Source organism: Podarcis cretensis, assembly GCF_951804945.1.
Source record: "Podarcis cretensis genome assembly, chromosome: 6".
Taxonomy (NCBI): domain Eukaryota; kingdom Metazoa; phylum Chordata; class Lepidosauria; order Squamata; family Lacertidae; genus Podarcis; species Podarcis cretensis.
In genome coordinates, this window is record NC_137175.1 from 44,493,077 (window position 1) to 44,512,441 (window position 19,365).

The 19,365-nt window shown below is 42.7% G+C and overlaps 1 protein-coding gene across 2 annotated transcripts in view; it reads left to right on the plus strand.

The window, feature by feature from the left end:
* The window catches only part of FMOD (fibromodulin), a 77,315-nt gene that overhangs the window by 53,390 nt on the left and 4,560 nt on the right, over positions 1-19,365 (plus strand). Inside the window, exons 1-2 of one of the 2 annotated variants that reach the window (XM_079982380.1) lie at positions 9,201-9,432; positions 12,414-13,425. In XM_079982380.1, the coding sequence (XP_079838506.1) occupies positions 12,438-13,425 (988 nt within the window). In that variant the 5' untranslated portion in view covers positions 9,201-9,432; positions 12,414-12,437. Of the gene's footprint in view, positions 1-9,200; positions 9,433-12,413; positions 13,426-19,365 lie in introns of those variants that run through there. The other variant, XM_079982381.1, reaches the window with a different exon arrangement.

The window sequence follows — 19,365 nt, forward strand, 5'->3', positions numbered from 1 at the left end:
TGCATATTTAAAATACCGCATATTTTATTTATTAAATTTTATTTTGAATGTATTGTTTTTGGTACTTTGTTGTCTGCTTTGGGAGGAGGAATGATGATGATGATGATGATGATGATGATATCTACAATTTCATTTAAGCAGCCTCATGATGGTCTGCAGAGTAGACCTCTGCAGAAACTGACTTTCACCATTTATTCAGTGAACTTGAGTGATTCAAATGTATTTGGAAAAGGACACTTTCTGCCAGTGTCAATATGAGGAGAGTTTCTGTATTTCAAAGACGACGGAGAGAAGTAGAACTGGCAGGAAGGAGTCTGCACGGATGAAAACATTTAGACAAGCCAGCCAGGAAACATGAGGCCTGTTATCCACAGTCCTGCATGGAACTGTCTGCAGAGTCTGAAGCTAATTAGTCTTGCTTTTCTTCTTCCTCCTGAAATCCTCCAGATCTGATGCTGTTTATTCTGGTCACTTCTTAGTTGCATCCAGTACGGTATGTCTGTCTAGGCATGTTCATAGTTTATTGTTTATATATCGTACACAGATAAACAGGAATCTTGTTGCAGAAATGATGAGACGTTCCTCATTTCCCAAAGGAAATAGGTCCATCTGAGCATCTGCAAAAATTAACTTACATAATTGTATGCAAAGATATACATGTATGTATGCACATAGCCTGACATTCATTTCCTAGCATAGTCTCAAGAAATGTTTGGCTATTTGGTATCTCTATGTAAAAAATTTCATTGTGGCACTTAGATGCTTGCATTTTCCTCTTTCCCCGAAAGTAGGTGCCCAGTCTTTGCCACAGCTAGAACCTATAACTCGGAAGCACACTTCTAGAAAGAGAAAGAATGGTGTTAATGTGTCTTTGGCACAATACCAAGTTTGGGATTTGAACTCACACTTCCTCTAGCATTAGGATGGGAAAATCTTTGGCCTTCTAGATGTTGTTAGGCTGTAGTTCTCATCACCCCCAACCATTGGCCATGCTGGCTGGGACTGATGGAATTTGGAGTCCAACAACATACAGATGGCCACAGGTTTCCCATCTCTGCTCTAGCAAGGATATGTGTCCTCTGAGAACCAGTGCAACTGTTTGTGCTGCCTGTAAGAACAAGGGCTTGCCAACCCTGGGCCTGCAAAGTTCTCATTGAAACGTATTTATAGGCTCAAGCTCTAATGTTTCCAAGCAATAGGTGGGGTAGGTTTAGCCAGCAGGGCTAAGGGACATTTATCTTTTCAAGGCTGCTGGTTTCTAACTCAGAAATACATTCTGTAAATCCTCCTTTGAAGTAAAAGACAGAGAAGCCCTATCTTCTCCCACCTGTCTTTCTTTCTTTCTTTCTTTCTTTCTTTCTTTCTTTCTTTCTTCTTTCTTTCTTTCTTTCTTTCTTTCTTTTTCTTTTCTTTTTTTACCCTGATCCTTTTGTCTGCCTCCCTCCTTTTCCTGCACTAAGATGGACTTCAGGCATGCCACTCGGTTGGGAGAGTGGTGGATGAGTAGGGAATGAGAGAGAAACATACAAGAAAAATCATGGCTGCTTCATCCTTCCCTTTGTTGGAGGATGTGAAGATAAAAAACAAATGTCCAGGTTGCAACTTGGCATCTGTATAGCTTTCCTATTTGAAACACCTCTCCAAAAATGCTGAAATGGAATAGTAGCAGTGTTGATCATGAGTAAACCTTTGATCAAGGCTTGGCTGAATGTCTTCCCATTGGGTTAGGTAAAAAGCCCAGTGTGTCTTCATTTCTCAAAGCTGACATTTACGTGCTTCAGACTCAATTTCCTGTAACTTAGTTGGCTACTATGCCAGTAAATAAGAAAACTAAGGCAGGGGCTTAGTGGCTGAGCTTGCAAGTCAGAAACCTGGAGATCAAGAATAGGCTAGAAGTCAAAGAGGAAGATTCAGCTAGAGGATGGTTATTGTTAAGCTTTCCTGCTTTTGTATAGGAATAACCTGTCTGTTCACATCTAAAAGTGGAGCTGGTACACTTGGAAATAGTTGCCACATTTGGAGGTGATTTAAAATGTCCCTGTGACAGATTCCTTAAATGTTGAAGAATAAAAGGTTCTGAATTGAAGCTTCCAAAACTCTATACATGGCAACAAACTAAGCAGCCACCATGGGAGCAAGTCAAAGCAACTGTTTAATGCATACAAAGCTAAAACTGTCCATTTTCTAGCACTGAAGGCAAGCTTCAAACAAACTAAATTAACCAGGATGCAATGTAAAAGATTCAGATTGGGTTGAAATTGCTGGACAGCACCTTTGAGTAATACAGGTTTCTGGAGGAAGCTTTATTTGGTTTCTGCCTGATGGACTCTTCAGCAGCCCAGTTCTATATGGATTTTACCGCTAAGGTGACTGAATAAAATATCTCATTATGATTGCCCCCATTGATCTAATTTATTTTCCTTGCTTTGAACATAATTGTCTGTGGTCCAAATTGTATATGATGGCAGCAGGTTTGCCCCAACCATGTCTACCATTACTTATTGTTGAACGAAAAGCTTAATGGGGGGGGGGTCCTGTAAGATGTGGTTCATCCAGTTCCATCTAGTTCTAGTAACTTCTAATTAGGTACAATGTTTCAGCACCTCTTAAGCCCCTCAGTTCAGAAATATGTCCATCTCTGATGGCCTGCAGAGTTGACAGGTCAGATACAGCACAACTCGCTACTTGCAACTAACCACAGTAATGTTACAGGGCAATAGAGATGCACATTCGTTCCAGCTCATTTCCTGCACAGCAGTGCCCAACTCAGCTCATGCTTCAAGAAGGTTAAGCAAATAACTTCTTGCTATTTATTTGCAGCTTATTTAGAAATCCCTTGACTTGTTTTGGCTAGTTACTCTCCAACACCAATGGGTTATAATATTATAATAACCTGAACGCAACTCCATCTCTTTCAATAAACGCCCACGTCATACACCCCATACATTTATACCAAATGTGGTGGACATTGTAGAGCAGCCTTTCTCAACCTGTGGGTCCCCAGGCCAGAGCTCAGGGATGATGGGAGTTGTAGTCCAACAACATCTGGGGACCCACAGGTTGAGAACCGCTGTATGTAGAGCAATGGCTTAACCAAAAATAAATATAATCTAACCCACCCAGAGCACATTCTGCATTGACACATCTGCCAAGACACTCCTGTAGCTCCCGAAGGCCCTGCAAGCCTGATATACTGCAGAACACGTGAACAGTCATTCTAGGGTGCACGATCAATTTATACACAACATTTTTGCACCCGGTGCCCTGCATGAGCTGAGAGTATGACCCAAAACACACCCAGAGGAGGCTGGTGTCCATTGGAACCGGTAGGGCACAATAAGTGGAGGCAGAGGCAATGATGGGCAAAATCTACTCATTCTGGTTATGTCCATATCATCCCCCCTGCTGAATTTAACAGGGGAAACTCTGACACTAAAGTGGAAGGGGGTGAGAGGAAGTGCCACCCACTGGACTTCAGGAAGGCAGGTAGGGTCTGGCTGAGGGTAGACTGAGGTTGGTGGAGCAGTGCTCCATTAGCCTCCACTGCACCCAAACTCCCCTGCAGTTGCAAATTGCAGAGGAAGAGTGGTAGTGTCTGACAAGCTGCCTTTAGTAGGAGCTTAAATCGCCATTATTGAACTTTTCTTTGGGGAACCCCTAGTATGCTTCCAAAGAACCCCCAAAACAGCCTGGAAGCCACTAAGTGAAGTGATAGCAGGAAGCCACCAACATGCCTGTTCTAAAGTTTCATGGATTTTGAAGACTCTGGGAAAACAGTATTAGAGCTGTGTGGATCAAGACTTCTTAATTCTCAGAGCATTTCAAAGGGATTTGGGTGGTCAGACTCTTTGAAGAAAGCCTTAGAGCAAAGAGCACAGATATGACTGGGATTCATTGGTATTTAGACCTTTCTATTTTCGGGATCAAAGATTTTGTTTTTTATAGTGCCAACAGTTTTGTCTTGGAGCTTTAAAAATATTGCATATATTATTATGCGTGCGGAAGGCAATAGCCTTGGACTGTGAACTCCACTGCTTATCCTGGGCAAGCTGGAGGGAAATGGAACGGAATTTGGGAGAGGCCTGGACGGATGGAGCCTGCAGTGCAAATAAACAATAACACCAGATTTCTCTCAAGCAGAAGTTCTCAAACCTTGACATTCCAAGGCTCCCAAAATAATAGCAATAACAACAATAAAGGCAAAAACAATGAAGAAGCATCCAAGGGTTGTGAGCTCAAGACAATGACCTTCTTCTTCAGCCTTTGTCCGATTCCTGCTCACGGCAAAAGGCTCATTTCATTGGATTCACCATGGATACAAGTAGTCAGTTGTGGAAGCCATCCCAAGTTGGTTTGGGTAACACATGAGGTAGGTTGAAGCAGGTGCCTCAGGTGGTGGAACTGCAAGAGGTGCTGCCCCCACAAGTGTCCTAACCACCTCAGGGAGAGGAAGGCATTCCAGATATCCTTGCAGAGTTTGCCTTCCCCCTGTTGGTGAGGCTTTGCAAGGGCCTTTCCTTGAGGGGAAGCCCTTGCAGAGCCTCATGTGCCCCTCCATATCACAGGGGCTGCAGTGGGACGTTTTGCCTTAGGCGCCAAAGCGTCTTGGGCCACCCCTGGGTGAGTATTTAATCCATCAGTCAGTCAGTTAGTATTAAGAAGGTATAAGTATCTGCAACCTGATTAGCTTTGTCACCTAGTGACTGGCAAAGAGAAGCAACCGGTCTTTTTCCTGTCTTCTTCCAGCTGCTTCATCATTGCCTCATCTGCACTGTCCCATCTTTTTATCTATCCAGTTATTTTTGGAGTTTATTTGGGAATGGTCCCCTGCTGTTTTGGGATCCTCAAAGCAGGACCAGCAACCATAGAGCAAGAATGGAAGGTGAAGGGCATCAAAATGACCTGAATATTTGGAGCACCCAGGTCTGCGTTAGGAAGTGTTAGGGGGAAAGAATGGTCATTAGGTGGGTTGGGCAGTTGGCCGAACTGATTGCTGCACACCCCTCCCCGATACAACTGGTGGAATAAAAGAGCTAAAACTTCACTAAACTGAGACTTCCATCTACAGGAGGAGCTGAATATTAGCATGTTGCTAATATCACTTATGGGAAGGAGCGAAGAATTTTGCAGAATTCTTTGCTGGTTTATCTGGGAGTAGGATTTGGGACTGGTCTGGTGTGGCCTGGCAACTGATCTCACACTTGCTGAGTTGCTGAGTGCTAGTGGCTGAGTGCCACCTTGGCAGCTGAACATCAGAGACAGTACAGACCCCCTGCCAGTGCACCATGGGTAAGCAGTTCTTCCACCCATCCAAAGAGAAGATTTTATTTCGGGGGGGGGAGGGTGTTAAAGGCCCTGGAAATTACGTTCATGCTGGTTTATATTATCAATTTATGTGGCTAATAATTTTCAACTCCACATTTTAAAGAGTTGGGGGGCCTTTCTTGCATTACCCCCATGTGCTGAGCAACAGTTCCTTTTATGTATAGGAAACTACGGTATCTGATCTGCTTTTTCTATTAATGTTAATCATTTTTAATTATTCCTCCCTAGGTTTTTAGCTGTTCTTATTTTATATGTTGGCTGCCTTGAGTCCCAGTCAGGGAAAAGGGCAGGGAATGAATGAATGAATGAACAAGCAAACTTAGAAATTATTATCCAGACATTTTCTCTTTTTCCTCACACTACTCCAGAACAAGAATAAAGTCTTTTGCATTTGGCAAGTGGAGAAGAATTGCCTTCCAAACACTCCACAATACACTGCAAACACTCCACAATATTGGGGTTCCTAGATTTTGGGGTGTACCTGTGCCAAATTACTATAATTACTCTACATGGTGTTAATGGCAGAAAGATTACATACCCATATACATGCACATGTCTTCAGATACAGTGGCAGATGAAGTTAGTTCACTTTTTGATATTCAGTGAGAATTCACAGAGCACATAGTAACCTTACTTCTTGTTGTGATGAGGAGGACCATGTATGCCCTGAGAGAGGAAAGGTAGGATATAAATTTAATTTAATTTAATTTAACTTCATAAGTAACAGAAATATTTGCAGGAGGACAAAAACAATTACTGGGGCACTGATGATGAATTAAAAGAAGTAACCCACAGAGAGAGAATTACTTAAAAATAAAGGAATGGGTTGTTTGAGCTTCCTCAGCAGAGACAGTATAAATATAGTTCAGCTGACATTGTTCAGTCCCACCTCCACAGGGTGCAAAGAGATCAAAGAAGACACCCATTCTGAAAGAGAGACAGTGTGTGCACTTAAATTCCTCAAGGGGAGATCTCCAGAAGAGAATAAAGCACTTTAAAATCCTTCCAACCCTGCCAACATCTACTGAAGGAAGAAAACACAGCACCAAGGATTGAGCTGACCAGAGAGGCAAGTCAGTCAGCCATCCACCTCTTTGATCGGTCCAAAGGTACAGCTAAAGAGAGAGGTGTGTGTAATTGGAGGCAGACTGAATGTCCGGTGGGAGGCAAGTCTCACACTTTGAAAATCCTGGCTTTAGAAAGCATAATCACAGATGAGGACATTTAGCACTAAGGAATGGGTTGTTTTTGTTTTAGCTTACTGTGCTGATTAATATAGCAGCTGAGTTTGTTAAGCATTTACCTTAGACATTAGTGTATTGGAATGTTTATAATGTTTATAATCTATGATAATAATGCTATCAGGTTGTGTGTCAGCAAAAAAGATGGAAATTTCTTCCAGCCTTTGTATAGGTTGCTAGTAAAAGATGCTTGCTGAGTGGACTTGGATGGCCAGTTTTTGCAATGCAGAGCGAAACTGCTTTACCATTTGAAATGTGGCTAGTAAAAGAAACAAGACTCCATTTTTGCAGGTGCAAAGGCATACTATCGCTTTTGGGAAACTGGTGCTGCTTTAAAGATTAGCCCGGTCTATGCATCAGCTGCTTGCAACTCCCTCACCGTGCTCAGCTGAGATGTTTGTAGATAAACAGAAATGCCATTAAGGCTATGTACACATCAGCAGCTTGAAACACATTAACATTTCAAGTCACATTCTTAAGTTACTTGTACAGACCCACAAAGAGGTAGATGTCTTCATTTGATACTCATTACATGATTTGTTTCCCCTGCACTAAACTCCAATTCACTGAAGTGGTTGTCTGTATGTGTGCAGTGGTTACCTGAGGTATACACATCTCTGCTTAACTGGCTTCCATTTTCAAATTGGATTGATCCTGATTTGAGGGAAAGCCCATCAAACAGGAGTAGTTCTCAAGAAGCCACAGAATAATCATGGATTGTGGCTAATGTTATATCTACTCAGCTTCAAATACCAGCAGTGAGAGTATGCTGGAGTAAGCCGTAATGTGTACACAGCCTAAGGGCTTATTCACATCATATTATTATTATTATTATTATTATTATTATTATTTGCTCCAGAGCTTTCTCAGTGAAAACCCACTCTTTAAATCTGAATTGGAACAAACAACAAGCCACAGAAAACCTGAATTGCTGTTTGTTGCACTTCAGCTTTAAATAGTGGGGGGGGGCCTCTGGAGCAACAACAAAAGTGAGCTTAGACATGGAGCTTCAAAATAAAAACCTGTGCCTGGAAAGAGGAGGAAAAAAATTAAGTGTGGATAAGCCCTATGGCTCTTCTCGGAAGGGAACAGCCATCTAAAAGGCTGCTACTCAAACTTCCTTACCACTTGAGGAAAGGTAGAGAGCAAAACACTGTTAATCACTACAATTAATCAAGCAGAGCTTGAGTTACAGGTTAAAATACACTTACGTCCCAGTTAATTACTGAAGCTTATATAAGGTGCCTTGGGCCTTGGGGTTCCAGTATGCGGACCACAAAAATGCACCAGCTCCATCCTATCTGGGCCAACTCTGATGAATAAAAGGGAGAAGCTGATTTTCCTTTATGTTCCTTATATGTATCTACTGTAAATTAGCACGGAATTCGGACGTGGAAAATATTTTACACATACGTGAATTGGCCCTCCTCCTTCAGAAACATATTTCATGGGGAAACATATAATATTTACATTTATATTGGTGTTATCAGGTTACATTAAAGTAGAAAGGTAGTTGGTTATGTTCACGCACTAATTGAGGTGTTGTGATGAATAAACCAAGTTAATGCAAAACCGTTCTTTGGGTGGATCACAACATCACAAAATAGAAGCAAGCTTTTGATTCTCCAGAAACCTTCAAGCCAGATGTTACAAAAAGCAGTAACAAACAAAAACAAATTGACCTGGTATTAGAGCTATAAGATCTGAATTTAGATGGGAATTACAGACGAGAGCGGCACACTTGCCATGCAAGCTACACTTTCTGAAATTCCTTCTTTTGCACAGCTCTTAAAAGTGCTGGAACCCTGATTTCTTTTGCATCTGGCCTCCATGGTGCATTGTGGGCAGGTGGCAACATAGAGCACTCTGAAGGATGCTCATGTGATTCTTTGACAGCATGACTAGCATTATTAGGCCCAGTAACACTGCTGCCAACTAGGATGAAAGGCAGATCTGGCATTGTGTTATATTCAGGGCTTGGTTCTTAGATGTTATTTGTCTGTTGGGTGGTTTACTGCTCTGGTTGATTCAATATGCTGTCTGAAAGCAAAGACCACTTTTTCTGCTACCACAAAGAGCTATTATTTTCTGGGTTAACTAAAGAATTTGCTACATAACATTTGAATAGAGACCGGTCTGGAGTAGCGATAGCCAGTGTGGCAAAGAGTTGGGAGAATCTAAGGTCAGGAATAGTGTTGTGTATGTCATGGGGAGATCACGTGAAACTGATGGGTCTTGGGACATTGCAACCTGTAGCTGTAGGCATTTTCTTGAGAAATGTTAATACTGAAATGCCAGATTCTGCTGCCTATTTTCCCCCAAATACATTGCCATTTGCAGAACTACAGGTTTCATTGCTTTAGCCTCTATTTGCATGGATGAAAAGAGACTTCATTTCTAAACAGCACAATTTATTTTCACATTTTCGGCTCCATCCCCAAATCGAGATTATTTTTTTCATTCCAACTTCTTTGCATCTTCTTGATGGGAAATACAGGCAGCAGTAGCAAGAGTCTGTTAAAAACAACAACCAGGGTTCCACTAACTTGTTAAACAGAAAGAGAGACTAGAAGTGCCAAACCCTGTGCAAGGAAAAAGGAGAGAGAGAGAGAGAGAGATGTAGTTATTTATAACGCCAAGCAGCTTTAAGGTCTTTTCACTCTGCTTTGCAAACTGCCTGCTGCTTGGAGGTCACTCCAAAAAACATCACAGCAGAGCCCATGGTCTTCCAGCACAATATTTGATCAGGAATCTGGGTGGGTACCAACCTTGGCAAGTTGAAACTTTCACCTACATGCTCCATAATACACAAGAGGATCACACAGGCAAACTCTGAAGCTGTGGGAAAAGGTGTCTCTGAATCTAGGTGAGTTGATTTCTGAATTGCATATTTTGTGAGAGGATGTTTGAGCAATCCCTGGTACAAATGGGCCAAATGCAATTGCAGCATCGTGCTAACTTAGGAGGTCAGCACATGCAATAGGATGAGTAGAAAGGGTACAGACCTGTTTTGATTATTGGGGAAGGGAACATTTTGACCTCATTAATCATGACTTCTCTTCCTCCATAATTTGTGAAATTCTTGGCAGTGGGAGGCAAGATGAGACACACACACACCATCTTGCCAGATCCCTTTGCCTCCCTCCAGTTTATGCCCAGGACACTGTGTACCTGGCTGCATCATTTGCATCAAAATGTAGCGCATATTGGTGAAAATGAAACCAGGGGGAGGAAATAAGAATTGTTAACTCTGAATTATGACTAGTATGTGAAGATTATCACTGAGACATCAGCTCTGCAATGTTCTACCTAAGGGATCAGAATCTCAGTTCAGGTGATTGAAAAAAATTAAATGTGTTCCTTTAGTTTAATGACTATTATGAGTCTTCCTTAGCCAGTGTGGTTGTGGAAGGACACCTAGAAAGTGTGTAGCCGATGGAAATGAATTTCCCAGAAATGTGGCTCTTAAGCAGAACCACCGGGCAAGAGCTAACCTCTAGGAGCACACTGGAGGAACAGAGACCTTTCCAGAGCTGCTTATAAAGATGGGCATTCAATAGTGGAGTGGTAGACAGTTGATTTTTTGATGGAGAGAGATGTGGAATGTGTCCATTTTCCAAGCAAGGAGAGGAATGTTTTATTTTTTCAGGCAAAGTGACACTGGGTGGTATGAGTGGTGCTTTCTGAAGAGCTGCCTGCATGCCAAGCTTCTCCAGTGTACAGAATCTAAACGCTCTTTGTAATTTTCCAAATACAGTTGCAGGTGCTCACGTACATGAAAATAAAAGGAAGGTCTTTCCATTCAGTGTTTGCATGAGAGTGTGCATATAGCAAATAGATAGCCGTTATTCAGAAACTGACTGGGATTCTTCCAAGTAGTACTTCTTTTGTAGGGATATTTTTCACCCACTCAGAACTCAACGAGTAATATATTTTTTTTGTTTCTTGGAAAATGCCCACCCCTCCCTCCTAGCAAGTTCATCTATGTGAGTGGCGTGTGGAAAGTGGCTGCATAAATATTGTAGGCATTGATTGGCAAGTGGCCCTTTTCACTGCCATTTTATGGTGCGCTCTCTCTCTCTCTCTATTTGTGTGTGTGTGTGTGTGTGTGTGTGTGTGTGTAATTTTCTCCCTTTTCATTGTAAACATTTTATTTGTATTCTTCCATTTTTCTTTTAAATATCAAATCAGGCCCTTCTCTTTATTGGGGGTGGGAATCCTCACAGGGCATAATAGGAACTTACATTCATTGATTAAGCAGAAAGGGGAGAGCTGTAGGGGAAGGGATGAGGAGGACATGCAGAGACATCCCATTCCCCATAATAACCTGGTGTGATGCCAGCACATAGGAGGAGGAGGAAAACAGGGTTATGTCCCAATGGAGAACTCTCAGGGTCTGAATGTTTTGCACACATGAAGAACCTTGTACCCTTCACTGCTTTACTGTGATTCTTTTGAACTTCTTTAGAGGCTTAGTGCTCCCTAATGTACTGCTCATGCATAGAGTGTTAGAACTTAAACTGGTTGAAGCTTACAATTTCCTACAGCTGTTGAATGGGAATCTAAGTATTATTAGTATGCTGTTATGCTGTTATGGCAAAGCTTACTGTCTAATAATAATAACCTTAATAATGATGATGGTGGTGATGTAGTGTAGAGAATTGGGAAACCTTTCATATAATTTTTTTAATACTTGAGCAAATTATTCAAAAGATCTATCCGTTGGAAGCCTAAAATATGTTATAGCATATATAACTGTACAGAGGCTGATTTTTGTTATATAGCACTAATAGGACATGGATAATAATTTATTTGTAGCTGTATTTTAAAGAAAACCAAATTTCAATATATAAAGAATTCTGTGGACTTATACCGTGGGACTTGTGTCATTAGGAACGAAAAGCTCCCTTGGGCTTTTCATTTGAAGGATGGGCTTCCATCCTTGTTTCTTGCAGTGGGAGTGCTATGCCAGGGAGCCAGCACACCAGCTGAGGAATGGATCATAGAAGCCAGTAGACTATAGCTTCTTTGTCTCCTGTGCCAGGATTTTAAAGCAAGAAGCTACAAACACACGTCAGTAGCAGGCCACAGGATTGTACATCAAAATAAGGAACACTAAAGAAGCATGGAATCCATTCTGTGAGGTTCTATGGACAATCACTAGACTCTGCAGGGTTAGCAACATGAAACTTAAAGTGCTCTTGTTTCAGACATTGTAATCTGAATGCTAGAAGTACTTTATGGGCTTGAAGGCTCAGTCACGTCACAAATGTGTCTCTTCTACTTTTAAGTGAACCCCCAAACATTTCACTGCAAGGTCCACATTCTGAATTATGTTTCTGCTGGTCTAGTCATCTGTTCTATGGCGTTGGGCAAGTCCTTCAGTCATTGTCTTGCTCACCTGGGCCCACTGAAAATTAGTCTCCCTTCTATGGTGTCAGAGGCAGCTTCCACACCCAGCAAAATGAAGTGGTGAGGCTTTCAAGGCAGGGTTGAATGTTTTGATACTCCCCCATGAAGGGGGGAAATCTTCCTGGTAGGTATAATACTAGCACCTAAAACTTTTGAGCCTTTGCTGTGAGTAGGGAAAGGAGGAACATGTAAGCATGCAATTCTGCCTGTTAAATAGCTGTATATTATACCTGCAGCCTGACCTGAAAAGCTTTACTGCTTAACTATCTTGACTGCATAAACTGGCCCTGTGCAGAAATCAATCATGCTTAATGCATGTGTGAAGCCTCAGCCCCCTTAACATATGTTTGTGACTGCTATTTAATTTGTGTATCCCTGAGTTAACATTTTCTGCGGTTGATCTTTCCCTCTTCCTTGTTGCACTTTTTTCTTTAGGTTGGTCCAAAGCTTGTGGCAACAATGCACTGGGCTTCTGTTCTGATTATAGTTGGCCTCTGCCGAGTGTCCTTGAGCCAGTACGACGATCAGTATGAGGACATGGCCTGGCTACAGCACTATTTACGCAGCCAATCCTCTTCTTACAGCTATTCTCCATATTATGAAGATGAGGTTCCCCCATATTCTTCTTACTCTTATGTGCCAGCTGGGTCCTCTGTTGGGGAGCCTGTCCCTGAACCACCTGTTTCCAGGGAATGCCCCCAAGAATGCGAATGCCCACCCAACTTCTCTTCTGCTATGTATTGTGACTCTCGCAACCTCAGGTATCTTCCTTTTGTGCCTTCCCGGATGAAATACGCCTACTTCCAGAACAACCAAATTGGGGCTATCCAAGAGGGAGCCTTTGACAATGCTACCAACCTAGAGTGGCTTGCGTTGCACGGCAATCAAATAACCAGTGAGAAAATGGGAAAGAAGATCTTTGCCAAGCTCAAGAACCTAGAGAGGCTATACCTTGACCACAACAACTTGACCAAGATGCCTACCCCTTTACCACGGTCACTGCGAGAGCTTCACCTGGCTTATAATCAAATCTCCAAGGTGCCATCCAATGCTCTTGAAGGCCTAGAGAACCTCACCGCCCTCTATCTCAGCCACAACCAAATCCATGAAATTGGTTCAAACCTCAAGGGATTGAAGTCTTTGATTCTTGCAGACCTAAGCTATAACCAGCTCAGGAGAGTCCCTGATGGCCTTCCAATTGCCTTGGAGCAGCTGTATCTGGAGTATAATCACATACAAACTATCCCCGATGATTTCTTCAAAGTCTCCCCCAAGTTGCTCTATGTACGTCTTTCTCATAATAGCCTGACAAATGAAGGAGTCTCCCCCAATGCTTTTAATGCAAGTAACCTCCTGGAGCTAGATCTCTCGTACAACAGGCTTCAGAAGATACCACGAGTCAGTACAAGCCTTGAGAATCTCTATCTCCAAGGAAACAAAATAAATGGTGAGCAACAGCATTCTGGATGTTGGGCGATTTTAGAGTTGCATTTTAGAGCTTTTAGAGTTGTATTGGAACACAATATGCAGGCTATTTTTTAATGGCAAAAACAGAGTAAAGTGATTAGGAGAATCTAGATTAGGGACCAGTGTCTCTCTGGATGTTGCTGGATGACATCTGCCACATTCCCTGACCACTGGCCATGGTTGATAGGGCTGGTGGAAGTTGGAGTCCAACATCTGGAGGACCACAGATTCCCCACCCCTGACCTACACTCTGCCCTCTTAGCTCTTTGGAAAGCCAGTGTCATTGTTAAAGCACAAAATGAGAGCAGAGTAGTTGAAACCAAGAACAGTGAGTTTTTTTCCTGTCTCTGGATTCCTAGGTCACATGGTATGGGGGAGCATCAAAGAGCATCCCCACATTTCCAAAGCCCCCAGATATTCAATCAGCTTAGGGCATAAGCAGAAAGCAGAGAGAGGAACTGTGTGGGAACCAGTAGCCCTGCCATGGAGGAGCAGACAGGCAGATATTTGTTCCCTGCCACCAGCCCATCGGCCAGTTCTCATGATCCCAAGAGAACCCACCTCATGGGTAATGGACTGGCAAGGGCCCTGGAAGTGGACATGGCTGGAAAGAAATGGATCAAAGGCATGGAAAGGGACCCTCTAAGAGAGGCATAGGCAAACTCGGCCCTCCAGGTGTTTTTGGCCTACAGTTCCCATGATCCCTAGCTAACAGGACCAGTGGTCAGGGATGATGGGAATTGTAGTCCAAAAAATCTGGAGGGCTGAGTTTGCCTATTCCTGCTCTAAGAGAAAGGGGCTACATGGGGAAAGAAAAATAGCAGAGAGGTGAGTCAGGGGCTAGGAGAGAGGCAGGGAGAGAAAATCAAACCAGGGGACCTTTAGAATCATAGAATTGTGGAGTTGGAAGGGAGCCCAAGGGTCATCTAGTCCAATCCTGTGCAATTCTGGGATCTCAGCTAAAGCATCCATGACTTGTTCAATCCAAGGGCCACATTGTCTTCTGGGCAACCTTCTGAGGGCCACATGCCCGCAAAAGTGAGAAGAGTAACCAATGTGAATCTTACCTATGTGCTGTAAGCTAGCTTCTACACACTTACAAACACCCCTCTATTGTCTATCCAGGCAAGCAAGAAGCAATATCTGTGTTCAAGGGCACATTCCAGCCAGGGAAAGCATTCAAGGAGGGTGCAAAGGAGGGCCGGTGAGGTGTGTGGCCTGGGTAGAAAGGATATGGCTGAGATGGGGGGCGGGTGTCTTGGGGAAAGTCCCAAGGGCCAGATTGAAAGGACTGGAGGGCCACATTTGGCCGCTGGGCCTGAGGTTCCCCATCCCTGGTGTAAGGACTCAGCTTCATTAGTAAAGAAAATGCATTTTATATGCGTTATAACACTGTGACACCATATGGCGCTGTGGAGTCCAGTTTTTTGCCAGTGTGATTTCTCCAGTCTAGGAGAAGGAACAGAGTGGGAGTAACCTCACTCCCTGTGGTTGAGGCCAAAAGACCAAAAACTTCCCCTGTTCCACCCCATCCCTTCCTCACACATATGGCCTGCCTTTGCCCACAGTGTTTCCCTTCTATTTGCATTTTCCTACCATGCTCTGATCAATACAAGAAAGAATATGGTTCCAACACCAAGTGGCAGCTTCCTTTAAGGTGGGACTTATTGCTGCGTTATTATTATTTTTTAGCATCTAGCATATGATTGTTCAACATGGTGCCAGTCATCATAGATGCCAGTGACATGCTCATGTTTCAAGGAGAAATGAGCATATGGAAAAAAGAGTCATGCAGTGGGTGAAATATAATGGGTAGTATTCTGCTCCCATGTACACATGGATGTCTTAAAATGATTACCACAAAAAAGGAGCAAAATAAGTAAGTTTGTGTAATGCAGATTAGATAGAGCAAAACAATTTCTTCATCTTAAAATGAAGATTAATTTGTCACATAAGAATCAATTTCGTTTTTGATTGACCTAGCTTTGCATAGCTGTTGAAGGATCATGGTGTTAAGCCTTCAGACCAATTATTGGTTTTGCTTCATTCTCCAGGACTTGAGAAGTACTGCTGTGCATTTTTATTCAGAAGTAATCCGCAGTGTAATAAGAATTCGTTCAAAATAAGTGTACATAGGACTGCAGCTCTAGCTGCCTTTAATCTTTCATCTACATTGGAATTTTCATCAAATGGTTAACATTTTATACCCTTCCTACAAGGGTTCTTGTAGAAGCATTAGCCCCATAGAATCAGAGTCCTAGAGCAGGTGAAAAAGAATAATTTTGTATGGGAGAAAAGTCTAAAAGCAGAATTTGTATGCCACTTTCAGCAATGTTTGGGTGCTGCTAAAATGTCCACATCTGGAAGAGTCCATAATTAGTTGAATATCTTAGTTTGTACATATCAGAGGTTCTATATTCACATGAAAAAGGAAATTGCAGTGTGTTACATACTGTGAGCAAATGCTTCTAATTTACTTCTCTTGCACCTGAAGAGGAAATATGAGAACCTGAAAGTTGATACAATAAACCATGGTTTAGTATTATGTCCGAATGTGGCCCATGCAAAGAGATAACCTTAGCAACTGTCGCTCTCCCTTGCAATTATTATTGACTACTATCCTTGGACGTGGGACGCAGGTGGCGCTGTGGGTTAAAGCCTCAGCACCTAGGACTTGCCGATCGAAAGGTCGGCGGTTCGAATCCCTGCGGTGGGGTGCGCTCCCGCTGCTCGGTCCCAGCGCCTGCCAACCTAGCAGTTCGAAAGCACCTCTGGGTGCAAGTAGATAAATAGGGACCGCTTACCAGCGGGAAGGTAAACGGCGTTTCCGTGTGCGGCTCTGGCTCTGGCTCTGGCTCTGGCCAGAGCAGCGATGTCACGCTGGCCACGTGACCCGGAAGTGTCTCCGGACAGCGCTGGCCCCTGGCCTCTTAAGTGAGATGGGCGCACAACCCCAGAGTCTGTCAAGACTGGCCCGTACGGGCAGGGGTACCTTGACCTTTACCTTTACTATCCTTGGACAGTTAGAGGGTGTGATCTTAAGTTATGTGTAGATGGCATGTTTTTATAGCACGAGTCCACAAATGGCTACTAGTACTTAGTTATGTACTTACAAAGCTCTTTTATTTGGAGATCCTTTGCAGATGAGTCTGGGTACTGCATGAAGAAAGCTGATGCTTTCAAGAGTGATGGCATTTCTAAAATTAATCAATTTTCTTTACGTCATTTTGTTATTTACCAGTAGCTCCAGATTTGCATGGAGTCCAAAACGCATACAGATCAACTGGGCGTATTTTGAAAAACCACATGTCTGGAACAGGGAGTGGGGAGCCTGTGTCCCTCCAGATATTTTAAAACTCCATATCCCACCAGCTCCAGCCAGCAGAGCCAATTGTCAGGGCTGATGATAGTTTGATTACACAACATCCAGATGGACACAGGTTCACCACCCCTGGTCTGAAGAGATATACATTCCCTATTGGTTGGTTCGCACCTGTTGAACTTGCCAAGACTTAGGCTCCCCAGAAAAAAGGCTGACTCTGCTCTGTTTAATCAAACAGTGGTGCCATCAGTTTTGGGAAGGGAGAGGCACAGCTTTGCACTTGGAACAGCTTGACAAGTATTGCACTTGTCTCAGTGTTTTGCTTCAAATCTGTGTGGCAACGAGGCAATCTCTCTGGATTTCTCTTTATTTATTCACTCATTTTTCAAACCATTCTGTAGCTGACCTTTAAAGTTTTTTAATGAGTTTCTCAGAAGACCTTTGCTTTTTTCCATAGTAAATGAGGAATGCTGCAGAGCAAAAAGACTCAGTAGCTAAGTTTGTTTATATATTTATTTATATATATATATATATATATATATATATATATATATATCTCCCTGGTAGCTGCTGGGCTTTTAAGTTGATGGTGTCTTTATCTCTTGGCCAGAATGCTGTTCTTTTGAGGCACATCTCAGATGAAGAATAGCCATTTGTCTTTCTCCAGCTCCCTTTGATCTGAAAATCTGAAAGAGGTTCACAACCTCTACACACTTCTGCTTAGGCAGAAACTGGGCAGCAGCTAGGAGACAAGACTGGAAGTTGAAGGCAGTTTGAAATAAGGCACACTGTTCCTGTTGTGTACATTCTGCTACTTTTGAATCTGGTAATTAGGTTTTGCAGGGATTTGTTTTGTTTCAGAAATCTACTAGAACTGTTTCAATGCAGGCAACTTAGCATGGCAAAAGAGATATGTGTGCATGGGTGCATGGGAAGTGAAGCCTCACACAAACTCCTTTCAACTCCCTTGAAAAATATTGGCTGTCTCCAGCCTAGAGATGTTGGAGCATTCAGATGAAAATGGAAACAAGAGTGTAAATTGGCGATGTTTGCTGATTTGTTTCATGTCTATAATAGAAATCAACCCAACAAATACAATCAGTATTCACTGTTGTTGTTTTCAGTCTGCAAATGATGCATAACAACATGTAATTGATGACTACCCCCCACCCCATTTACATTGTGTTTCATTTCCATTGGAAATGAATGGGAAAATGTAATGATAATGTAATTCATGACTGCATATACAACTCCACCATAGCAGATGGCAAGATGACTAACATATTTTTCTCAGAACCTGAACTGCAGCTGAATGGAAACAGCACTGCCAAATGCAGAGCAGAGCAGAAAGCAATGCCTTCTTAAACCCCTGTACCAGCCCCATGTTCTTTCCAACATATCCCATACGCTATATGATGACTGTGAACTTGCCCCATGGTCATGATGTTTAACAGCTCACAACATCAGTGAGCCTCCCTCCTTTCGCTGCATGCAGTTATTAAAGCAGGTGTGCAGGGCAAGGGAAGGATATGACCTGGGGAGAGTGCTGAGGGCCAGGTAGAGATGCCTGGAGGGCCACATCCAGGCCCCAGACCTGAAGGCCATCCCCCATTAAGCAGATAACAATACACTAGTTAATGCCCATATGATTTAGGTTTCCTTTTCAAAAGTGTCAGAATCTTTGCAAACAAACCTGTGCACTGAGGGAAGTGATCCTAAATACACCAAAAGGGCAGGGGTGGGAATCTAGGGCCCCAAATGAGTAGTATGGACCCCAGATGCAGCAGGGTTGACTTCCCATATTTTGAATCAAGTGAAGCAATACACAGGGGCCCCCGTAAGCCCATTAAGTCCGGAGCCTCAAGTTACCTAACTGCACCACTGCTAATGGATGCTAAAAATGACTCCAACTAGCATATGCTCTGCTCAGCATCCCCGCCAGAAAAAAAAAATTGTAACAAAAGTGAACTAAACCATGTGCAAACTTACTGTTGTAAAAGACATGAAAAGTTAGGGGAGAGATTATTGAGATTTGCTACTGATATACTACTATATAGTGCCATCAGTATGTGTGATGCTTTATAGAACACAAGATGACAGGTCCCTGCCCTAAGGAGCTTACAATCTAAGATATTTAGAAGGTAACAATCAGTGTGAACATGACACTATTCACACACAGTATCTGCAACTTGGGATCATCCCCTAATTTTCAACACACTAAAGGAATTACTTTTCACCAATACAATAATTCACTTGGGAGATTTATTGTCAAAAGATGTTTGCTCAGCCATGAGAGTAAATGTATTTGCAAATGATTCTGCGAGTGCATGGAGAATAGAACTACCCTTTGCTTCTTGCTAGCCAAAAGGTCAGTCACCAGGCTCCAAGAGAGTGTGGTCTGAAGGCACATGGGATTTGCTGAAGGCAAGCAAATCAGTACCTGGATTGTAGAGCTCCTGCGAACCATATGTTACACCACCATGGGTTTCACGGTGGAAGAAAGGCAGGATATAAACCTGGGAAAACAAATAAGGTATATATTTAGCAACCAGTAAAAGATGGATCTCATGCCTAGGCAGCAAGCTTGCATATGGCATC